The 11,454-nt window shown below is 52.3% G+C and overlaps 1 protein-coding gene across 1 annotated transcript in view; it reads left to right on the top strand.

The window, feature by feature from the left end:
• Positions 1-2,565: 2,565 nt before the first annotated feature.
• The window catches only part of LOC101952276 (unconventional myosin-Vb-like), a 71,129-nt gene continuing 62,240 nt past the window's right edge, over positions 2,566-11,454 (top strand). Inside the window, exon 1 of the mRNA XM_042841426.2 lies at positions 2,566-2,727. Coding sequence (XP_042697360.2) covers positions 2,581-2,727 — 147 coding nt within the window. The 5' untranslated portion in view covers positions 2,566-2,580. The remainder of the gene's footprint in view (positions 2,728-11,454) is intronic.

The raw sequence follows: 11,454 nt of genomic DNA, 5'->3' as shown, positions 1-11,454 counted from the left end.
TTGGTCTCAAGAGTCCTGCCTAGAGACGGCAGTGAAGCTGCCTGGGTGCTAGCCAGGACAATGCGGCGGGGGGAAGAGGAACAGCGGGCCAGGGAGCTGGTCTGGCCTGAAACACAAGGAGACACAGCCCTTGCTCCTTCCAGGTCCTACCCACGCCAGTGAGAGCAAGGCCAGGCCCTTGCTGGGAAATACCTTGGGGGGGGGTGTTAAGTACCTCTAGAGCCCCCAGTTCTGCGTATGTCAGGGCAGAGTCCTGGCTGGCTCAGGGCTTGGCTGTGAGCTCTAGAACCTTTCCTCTCTGGTGCAAACGCAGAGCAGGGGCTTCCTGTCCTCAGGGAGCCTGTGTGAACGGAGTCAGTCTGGAATCCTGGAGGCCGGGGTCCACGTAATAACAGCGCCCCAGCGGGCACCAAGGCCAGCGCCTCTGAGGTATTTAGCTACCTAAGGCTGATTGATTTCACTGAGCGTTAGGTGCCTAAAAACCTGTGAGAACCTGGGTCTAGGTTGCTCCCCTTTGCTGTCAGTCTCACCAGAAAGGCCAAGGTCTGACTGGGCCATAGAGGCAGAACCTCCAGGGTCCCTCCAGATCAGCCTGGGAGCTCTGGGGCAAGGGTGGTCTGCGTTTCTCCAGCACACACAGAGAATGCCATTGACTTGAGCGTGGGGACCATGATGCACTCGGGTCCGGGGGGTGGGGTGGGGAATCTTGCTCTGGCACAGGGTTTATCCAGCAGGGCTGGCACTCAGTTTTACATGGGAACACTCAGGAAAATTAATCTGAATTAATTTTTAAAGTGGATTCGTTAAAATGCATTAAATCCCTATGTGGACATACTCATTTAGGATTAAAGTGGCCTAGATTTGGTTTAGCTTAATTAACTTTGGAAGAGAATTAAGGTTAACTGAATTAAAGCCACTTCTATGCTGAATAAGAGTGTCCACACAGGGGTGTCACACAGTTTAACCCGTCTACTTCAAATTCACACCTTTAGTTCATTCGGAATAATTTTTCTAAGCATCTCTGCATAGACAAGTATCAGAGGGGTAGCCGTGTTAGTCTGGATCTGTAAAAAGCAAGAGAGAATCCTGTGGCACCTTATAGATTAACAGACGTATTGGAGCATAAGCTTTCGTGGGTGAATACTCACTTTGTGTCGGACGAAGTGGGTATTCACCCCCGAAAGCTCATGCTCCAATACGTCTGTTAGTCTATAAGGTGCCACAGGACTCTTTGTTGCTTTCTGCATAGACAATCGCTTTTTACCAGTGCTAAATTTTACCATGCTTTTTTTGTTATTGGAAAGTGTGACAAAACCCGATGGAATTTTTTTTCACCCCTCTTTTCTCCCTAGCTGAAAATCCTGCTATTAATGGCATTTCAGTCTGTGTCTACAGGGTTCGCATGGCGCAAACCCGCCTACATGATTTGTTAATGAGACACATGCTGCTGACAGCCCCTGGGCAATTAGAGCTTCATTATTTTTGCATCAGAAAATGTCTTTATGGGCTTCATGTTGCAGAATTTGTTCACATAAAAAAAGGCAATGTTTTAATCTCCCCAATTATTATGTTGCACTAATCCTGCTGTGCGTGCTGGATTAATGGAGCATTTGCCTTATATAATTGTCAGGACCAAATTATACTGAGCCATGGAGACCAGAGAAACAGCCAGCCCGGGAGTGGGGGGGGGCAGCCAGGGGTGCACGGGACATGGGCTGGAGGCATCAGGCTCTTTCCTGTTAAATGACACACTATGTGCCATGGGTGAAACTCACCCAACACAACGCCAACAATTGAGTCCTCAAAAATCAGGTGGAACTGGGGCCATGTTGTTATTATTATGGCCGTGCCTAGAGGCCCCAGCTAAGAGCAGGTCCCCATCGTGCGGGGCGCTGTATGCAGAAAGACAGGTGCAGAAGGCTGGCCCGGTGGTTCGGGCAGGTCCCAGGACTTAGGTGACCTAGGTGCAAGCCCGTTCTCGGCCACAGACTCCTCGTGTGCCTTTGGGGAAATCACTTGGCTGCTCTGTGCCTCAGTTTCCCCTCTGCGCCCTGGAGATAACAGCCCTGTCCTGCCTCCCAGAGCGTGGGGAGGCTAACTACAGGACGGGCTGTGAAAGGCTCAGATCAGCTTGGCTGGCCTTGTGCCTCCCTCTCCCCAGGAGCGTCGCCCTCACTGATCCACAGAACCTTCTCAGCTAACCCCGCCGGCGTGCCCCTGTTCTCACCCAGAGGGCAAGGGCAGGCTGCCCTGCGGCTAATCAATCCCCATCCTGCCTCAGTGGCCAGGGAGCCCCACACTCTGTGCTTGTTCCTCCGCCCAGTGCACCCGGCCTGACACGGGGACTGTGCTCCCTGGGGCAGGGGCCTCTCCCCTTGGTTACCAGGGGGCCCTGCCTCTCAGGGGTGCAAAGCGCTAGAATAAGATCCGGAGGCCAAGTGTAGCCCCTGCGGCAAGAGTCTCTCCCCCTGCATCGGGCACCAGGGGAAGCCGGATCTGGGGAGAGACTTGGGGATGTGGCATGGCACCGTGGCGGCTGCTGGGCGCCCGGAGCAGGCCCCGCGGGCGGGTTAATTGGCGATGGACTCCAGGTGCACGCGGCCCCGTGCAAAGGGCGGCGCGCGCTCCACCCTCCCCATAAGCGCCCTGGGCGCCCGGCTGCGGGGTCCTTGCACCGGCTGCGTCCCCCAGGGCCCCGCCATGGCCGCAGCGGAGCTGTACGCGCAGGTAGGTGCCGAGCCTGGGCGGGCTCCCTGGGGCTGGCTTCTCCGGAGCGTGTCGGTCCCGGCTGTGGCTGCAGTGAAAATAGCAGCTCGGGGGCTGCGCCAGCGCAGGGGCGCGGCTATTTTCAATGGAGGAGGCGCCACTGGTGCAGCCAGCAGCCCTGCCTGCCTGTCTGGGGGGAGAAGCCCCAGAAGAGGCAAGTCCTTAAACTGCCCCAGGCACCAAGTCCCTGGGCTGAGCCCGCTTGGCTCCATAGTCCTGGGCGGCTGAGGGCTCGGTGGTGACTGTGACCCGGTCGTGCCCTGCTGCAACTCTCTGCAGGGGCTTCAAGTGTGCCTCCTGCCGCGCTAGTGACCTGCCCGGGCCTCTCTGGGCCTGGGAGCTTGGGTGCTATTTTTGTGCTCCTAGAAATGTGGGGCTGGTGGAGACCTCGAGAGGCCACCTAGTCCAGCCCCCTGCGCTGGGGCAGGAGCCCGTGAACCTGGACTGGCCCTGACTGGTTTTTCCGGGCTGGTCTTAAACCTCCAGTGACGGTGATTCCAAAACCTCCCTGGGAAGCCGGTTCCAGAGCTGAACGAGCCTTCGACTTAGCAAGATTTTCCTAACGTTGAACCGAAACCTTAGTTCTTGTCCTAATTTCAGTGGCCATGGAGAACAATTGATCACCATCTTTTTCTAACAACCTTTACGGTTTTGAAGACTGTTCTCGGGTTCCCTGTCCAGTTGTCTTTTCTCAAGACTAAATGTGCCTGGATTTTTTTTTTGAACCTTTCCTCTGAGGCAGTGGCTCTGGAACCCTTTTAATAGTGGGGGTGCTGAAAGCCAGCCCCCCTACCCCTGTCCTGCCCCCCCAGCTGGGACCAGGAGCTGTGTTTCTGGGATGGAGGGACCCAGACAGGGGTGGAGCCCCGGGCATGGGGCCTGCAGCCAGGACCCTGCATGCAGGGTCAGTAGCTTGCCAGGGCCCCAAGAACAGAGCCCAGGGCACGGGACTGAGAATGGGGCCCTGGGCACAGGAAGTAGGGCTGGCAGCCGGGACCCTGGTGTGGGGTGCAGGGCTGGCAGCTGGGGAGTGGAAGCCTGGGGCCAGCGGCCTGTGTAAAACCCAGGGGTGCTGCAGCACTTCCACACGGCTAGTTCCCATGCCTATGCTCTGAGGTCAGGTTTTCTAAACGTTTTATCATTTTTGTTGCTCTCCTCTGGGCTTTCCACAACCCTCAGTGTGGTACCCATGGTAGACCCCCCTCACCGTCTGACCGTGACCCATTGATAACTACTCTGTGTGTAGTCTTTCAACTAGTTGTGCCCCCACCTTGTAGTAATTTCATGGTGCTCAGATTTCCCCGGCTTGCTGGTGAGACTGTTGGGTGAGACTGTGTCAAAAGCTTGACTAAAATCAAGATCGGTCATGTCTGCTCCTGCCCCCTCATCCACTAGGCCAGTCAGCTCTTGTCAAAGAGAGACGTTAGGTTGGTTTGTCATGGCTGTTCTCGACAAATACAGACTGACCATTGCTTAGAACCCTGTTACCCTCCAGGTGCGTACAGACTGATTTGGTTAATAATTTGCTCCAGTATCTTTTGAGGTATTGAAGTTAGGCAGACTGGTCTGTAATTCCCCAGGTTCTTTGTTCCCCTTTTAAAGCTAGGTGCTATGTTCACCTGTCTTCAGGCCCTCTGATATCTCCCCCGTCCTCCGTACACTCAGAGGTAATCGCTTCAGTTAGTTCCTTAAGTACCCTGGGATGAATTTCATCAGGCCCTGCTGACTTGAATACATCTAACTTGCCTCGCTATCCTTTAACCTGTTCTTCCCCTGTTTTGGCTTGTGTTCTTCCCCCTTGTTCATATTAATGGGGTGTCAGGTCATCACGACTATTTAGGGAGAACTGAAGCGAAATAGCCACTAACACCTCCGCCTTCTTGATGTTCTCAGTTATGGATGTCAGAGGTGCTGGAGCAGTTTGTCTAGTGGGGGTAGGGTTGCCAACTGTCTAATCACACAACTCAAACACCCTTGCCCCACCCCCACCCCGTCTCCGAGGCCTGCCCCGCTCACTCCAGCCCCCTTCCCTCGGTCGCTAGCTCTTCCCCACCCTCGCTCACTTTCACTGGGCTGGGGCAGGGGCTTGGGTTGAGGGAGGGGATGTGGGCTCTGGGCTGGGGCTGAGGTGTGTGAGAGGGGGCTCTGGGCTGAGCCTGGGGCAGGGGGTGTGGGCTCTGGGAGGGAGTTTGGGTGCAGGAGGGGGCTCTGGGCTGAGGTTGGGGTGCAGGATGGGGTGATGGGTGCAGGCTCTGTCTGGGTGGCACTTACCTCTGGCAGCTCCCGGGTGGTGGCAAAGCAGGGTTAAGGCAGGTTCCCTGCTTGCCCTGGCCCTGTGCTGCTCCAGGAAGCAGCCAGCATGTCCCTTGAGGGGCAGGGGGTCTCCATGAGCTGCCCCTGCAGCTCCCATTGGCTGCAGTTCCTGGCCAATGGGAACTGTAGGGGTGGTGCTTGCAGGCAGGGACAGCGCGTGGATATCTCCCCGGGCCGCAGGGGCGTGCTGGCCACTTTCTGAAGCAGCACAGGGCTTGGGCAGTAGGGAGCCTGCCTTAGCCCCTCTGTGCTGCAGGCTAAAATCTCCCAGAGTGGCTTCAGCAGCCTCCAGGAGATGGAGCCCGATTCTGGGAGACTCCTGGCGAAAGCAGGAAGGTTGGCAATGCTAACGGGGGGCTGAGAGCCATTGAACCCAACTGTAAACTCTGTATATGATAGAAACCACTTCAAGCCAGGGGGTGCAGCCGTGCCCCAAGTTCCTGCACCTATGGAGGACCTAGAGTTTTTCGTTGTTCTCTGGCTATTAATGTATTTAAAGCCCCTCTCCTTGCCTTTCATGCCCCTTGCTTGGTGTACCTCATATTGTGCTTCAGCCTCGCTGGCTTTTAGCCATACACACTCGAGCTGTTCTTTTGTTTGCTTCGCAATCTGGCTGCATTTCCACTTCGTGTAGGATTGTTCTTTGGGTTGTTTTCAGGTCACTGAAGGGCTCCCCAGGAGCCATGTTGGCCTCTGATTATTCTTCCTGCCTCTCCCTTGGATTGGCATGGTGGGCAGTTGTGCCTTTTGTCTCCTTGAGAAGCTGCTGGCTCTCCTCAACGCTTCTATTTCCTACTGTCTGTTGTCCTTCCTGCTCTGGACAGTACCAGGGATGCCATAGCTGGGCGTGGCACCTTCCTGCAGCTAAACCGTTGGCTTGCTGGATGGCGTGTCAGGCCCAAGGGCTGATACCTGTCTCGCTGGGTGGCTGATGGCCGTTTGGCATGGCCATGCTGTTAGGCAAATCGTGTTGGTCTATTACAGGAGGCAGTGAGCCGTGGCACTTGCTTACCGCTCTCCACTGTAAAAGCTTTGTGCTTTAAAACGTATCCTGGCTTAGCTATGTTGGTCAGCAGTGGGGTGGGGTGCCCCCCCTCGCCTGGGACATTGCTACGCTGACGCAACCCCCAGTGTAAATACCGCTATGCTGCCAGAAGAGGGCTAACAGCATTCGGGGTGCTGGTGATCCTATCCCAGTGGAAAAACACCTGTCGGCGTATGCTGTGTCTACACTTGGGGTTGCACTGGCATGGGCTCTGTAGTGTAGACAGAGCCTCCCGAGCCCCCCTGTACTCTCTCTCCACAGCATTACTAGGGGCTGGGCATAGGTGGCAGGGAGCGGGCAGTTACAATGATCTGCCCCAGCCCACCCACTAAAATGTCCCATCGATGCCCTAAGTTAGGGCCCTGTTTTTCTGGGCAATGACGGGTCCCACTCATTTCACCCCAATAGCCTAAACCTGAAGAGCCAAGTGACCTGGTCTAGCTCCAAACATCCAAGTCTCCTGCAGAGGGAGGGCAAGGCGCGGCGCCTGCTGGCATCAAAGGCGCGGCCTTCAGCACTGGCCCATCTGATCGGAAGTCCCAAAGGCACAAATTAGAAGTCTGGCCCCCATTCCACGCATGAGCCCTCCCCCCACCCCCACCTCCTCCTCACTCTGGGCTGCCTTGTGGTCCTCCCCAGCCAGTGAGCGAGCAGACCAGCTGTGCTCTGTGCTGGCTTTCCTGTAAACCGTGCGAGGTATTGTGTTAGTCTCCTAAATGCGGTGCTCTCTCGAACAGCTTCAGCCCCATGGGAGGCGGGCGCGAGTCTTGTTCAGACCCCGGACTTGGGAAGTTCCTCTTCTAGAAGCATTCAGCACGCAAAATATTTCTCTTCCGCTCGACTTCAGCATCCTTCTCCCCTGCGCTTGGGCAAGCGCCCAGGTTTGCTGTCGGCTTGTGCTGAGTGCTGGGATCTCGGTTCTCGCAGAGAAGCTAAAGCCTTGTTTAACATTTGTACGACGCTCCCCTTGTCTCCGGGGAAACTAGCGAAAAGCAAACGACCATTTGGCTTGAGTGTCCCTTTTCCCTCCTCCCCCATTTTTAAAACCTGTTTGAGACCTCGAGTATCCGGAGACCGTTATTGCTCATCGCCAAGGAGTGGATGCTGTTAAAACTATTCTGACCTCCTGCCCCTTTACAGACACTAAGGAATTCTTGGCCTCCGAGAGGGTCCCCGTTTGTGCTCTGTGTGGGAGCTGGCTGGCCAGATGTCCCATCCAGCTGCTATATTGCATTGCAATGGCTAAAATTCCTCAGACCCGCCCCTCCTAGTACTCTGCCACGGGGGGGTTAAGGGATGGTTAGTGGGAAAGGAGGTGAGTTAATGGGCTCAGGAGTGAGTGTCTACAAGGCACTCTCGCAAAATGTGCACCAGGCTATGGAACCCACTGGTGCAAGGGATCACCAGGGCGGGAGGTGCCTTGTGAGCCAGATGCCAAACAAAGTCCTTCACCCTCCCACTAAGCCCATGACTTCCTCTCCTCCAGACTTGCGGGGGGAGTTGATGACCAAGCTGATGTGGCCTGTGGTGGCAGAGTCGGCTGGGGAGCAAGGGTGACCTGGGGTCAGGGCACTGCCCTGGGACTTGAGAGAAGCATTTTCCATTCCCTGCTCTGCCACAGACTCCCTGTGTGACCTTGGTCAAGTCACTTTGTCTCTCTGCAGCCTATCTGTGCAGTGAGGCTAATAGGACTGTCCTACCTCCCAGGGGTGCTGAGGATAAATACAGCAGTGACGTGCTCTGATACTACAGTAATATGGGGGAGGCAGTGAAGTACCTAAAAGAGCTGGGTGTAGACCAGTCTGGACAGTAGCCTAAGGACTTCCTCACCCTAAGTTTAGCACCCCGCTAAACACATGGCAAACTCCAGACCTTGGTGGAGCATGTGGGTGTCTGGGGACCGTGGGTCTGTTTCCAGCTGAGATACAACCGTTCCTGGCAGTCTGCCGGCCAAAGCAGATTGACCCGTGCCACAAAGAAGCTGCTGCCTCTGATAGCTTGGTGCAGTGTAACTTCTGATGACTCAGGATGCTTCGAGTCTCTCGCAAGGCCTGTAAGGTCATCTCTGGCACGGTACGGTCTGGTTAAGTTACAGCCTGGGCTTTTCGACAAGCCTTTGCATTATAATTAGGGCTTCCAGTTGTTGGTATGAGGCCATCTGTGGTTAAAGAACCGGGGGCGTTGTTTGAGGCAAAAATCCTGCTCTAAGAAAATCGCGTGTCCATCCCGGACGCTGTTAAAACTGCACATCCGAGGGATGAATGTATTTCCCCCCATTACTGTGGCCAGTTCGCATGTCTCAGAAATTGGGCAGTAAACTGAACCTTCAGTCTCACCTCCTGGTTCTCATGCATTCGCTCACTGCTGCAACGTGACCTGCCACGTTTCTGAACAAACGTGTCTTTCAAGTCTGGCTGCTCTGAGCGGCTTAGACCTAGGGCTTTAGTGTGTCTGGGCTTAGCTGAAGGCCTGCGGTGAGGGGACAAACTCCAGTGTGAAGACCTGTGTAACCCAGCCTGGTACTCCTTCAGGTCATAAGTCCCTCCTTTTCAACCAGGTGTTCTGGCAGGTCTGGCTGTTACTGATTCTGCTTCCTCTCGAGTCAGAGTTCAGGTGCCTTCCTTTCCCAGTTTGTCACCTCATCAAATTGTGAGGCTTAAATAAAAGCAAAACTGTTGGCACAATTTAGAAGAGAATTGTGCAAAATGGACCAGTAACTATGGCTATGCTCATCCGGCTGGATAATACGACCGAAGCACGGCTAGGTGGCCTCTAAGCTTGTGTTTAAACGAGATGGAAATGCTACCTAGACACCTGACCTTCAGGGATGCTATTGTCTTTGTCCCATCTTAAATGCTCGTAGCCTTTCATCTTGGAATTGCGGCATGTTTCCCAGAGCTTCCTCTGACCTCCCAAGCAGCAGCGAACCCTCTATCACCCTCCTGGGAAGTGAGAATAAATGCTCACATGATGGACGTACCATTGTTTGAGTGACACCTGTGCTCTTTGAGGCAGCCTACCCTTACTCAACCAGAACTCTCACCACAGAAAGGCCTATCCTAGAGCTGGCAATTGGGGCAGGTGGCCCATTCACAACCATGGCTAACATTTCATAGAACGCGACTTACTATCCGAAAAATTCAGGGGATGGGGACTGAAGTCGTCAGCCGACAGAACGTGATATATCCTGCAAAATTGGTGGGGGGAGATGGCAGTGGAGCATATAAACCTAAGAAGAGTCTGGGGGATGGACATCTGTGCCCCATATTGAATGCCACTCCTGCTTACTATGTTCCATCCCAGCAATTCTAAAATACTGATGCCTATTTGAGATTTTTCCTCCCTTCCACCAAATATATATATGCCCAGCAGTGGGTTCATACACATTAGTTCCTTTCTGAAAATTTAATTACCATGCAAGTGCAATTAGACCCTGTGTCCAGGCCAGCATGGATTGATTTTTTCCAGGCTGGAAACATTGATTTAAATGATAGATTTTAATCTTGTCTTGTATTTGTTCTTTTCAGTTTCTTTCCTAAAGAAAGATTAATCCTCATCCGTTGGTAACCATTAGAACATGTTGATTTGCAGGTAAATGCTAACCAGGAGCAAATGCTATCACTATACACATTTATTCAGATGCTTCACACTTATATTTTTGTTAGAAAATGGTGAATGATGCATTTCTTATTTACTGGAGGACTGTTAGTTTGTTGCTTGTGATTTGTGTCAGTTGTATTTGGATGGTAATTCAATTAAATGCACACATCCATCATTTTCAAATTTTTTTAGTGAAATAAAAATAGGGCTGGATACATGAAGGGAGAAAGTTTATCCAAGTATGTATTCTGCATTTTAAAATTTTATTTTGATTTTATTGCTCAGTTACTGAATCAAACTGATTTCTGGTCACCATTGTCCTTCAAGGATTTAGAAGTAGTAGATCTTATCCTCTCATCTAGTTTTCACTCTTGGAGTGGAAGGCAAGCTTTCCTGTTCTTCTCCCTCCCCGTCTCCCCCCAAACTCCCAGTTGGTTTCTTACCTTGGCGTGAACTAGTCATTGACCTGAACTAATTGAATGAGCTGAAGAGTTTTTTTTTTTTTTTTTTTTTTTCTCTCTTAATTAATTGGCCTCTCAGAGTTGGTAAGACAACTCCCACCTGTTTATGCTCTCTGTATGTGTGTATATATATCTCCTCATTATATGTTCCATTCTATATGCATCCAAAGAAGTGGGCTGTAGTCCACGAAAGCTTATGCTCTAATAAATTTGTTAGTCTCTAAGGTGCCACAAGTACTCCTGTTCTTCTTTTTGAAGAGAAGAAAACACTTTCTCTGCACCTGCAGAAGAGACTATTGCTGTCAAAAGCAGGTTCAGCTAACTCTGGTTCCAGGTGTTTAGCAAATGACCTCCACAAGTTCACTTTCTTGAAAACTTGGCAATGGCCAAATTTAGTTTAAATAACTAACTTTGTAATTGATTATAATCTGCTTAGACCTTAGTGTAGGTTGTTATAACGTCACATTTAATTTTAAATAGGTTTTGATTTTTCAAAATCATCATCAGGGGGTGTTTTTTTTAGTTTGGACTAGGGTGGGTAACTGCTACATGAAACAGGCAAAACCCATGGAGCTCTGACTCTGTATAGCAAATGTACCCAGCTTAAGGTGCTATAGTCTACAACGGAGTCCGTATCTTGAGCGATGATGGTTTAAAATTGGTGTATTCACTCCTGCATCTCAGAGCACGTCCTCATTTTAGCACTGTTTAAAGCACTGCTCCCCCCATCTCCCAAGCTGCTCTTTGCTGTATTGGGGTGGGGGAATCGGTGGTGCAGTGCTGAGGTGAAGTAAGGAAATATTACAAGCGAGATCAAGGGACTTCTTGTGATGTTCAGTTTTGTTGAACGTGCGTAACGCTGTGGATGGGATTGAACCTTGATGTTTAGTGTAAGAGTCTCTACTGCATGAGCTAAAAGCCACAGGCTCTTTCAGACTCAAGCTCTAGAAGGTTTAGGTGCCGCGGGGGGGGCAGAGTACCACACCAAACTGGCATGGGTTACACATGCTCGACTCCATAGAATATCAGGGTTGGAAGGGACCTCAGGTAGTCATCTAGTCCAACCCCCTGCTCTGCTCAAAGCAGGACCAATCCCCAGACAGATTTTTATCCCAGTTCCCTACATGGTCCCCTCAAGGATTAAACTCACAACCCTGGGTTTAGCAGGCCAATGCTCAAACCACTGAGCTATCCCACCCCCTCCGCTTGAAGGCTATAGGAGCAGTGGGTGCTCCACATCTCAGACCTGCCCCAGAACCACAACGGTTG

Source organism: Chrysemys picta, chromosome 25 (assembly GCF_011386835.1).
Source record: "Chrysemys picta bellii isolate R12L10 chromosome 25, ASM1138683v2, whole genome shotgun sequence".
Taxonomy (NCBI): domain Eukaryota; kingdom Metazoa; phylum Chordata; order Testudines; family Emydidae; genus Chrysemys; species Chrysemys picta.
This window is presented reverse-complemented; position numbering and strand designations above follow the sequence as displayed.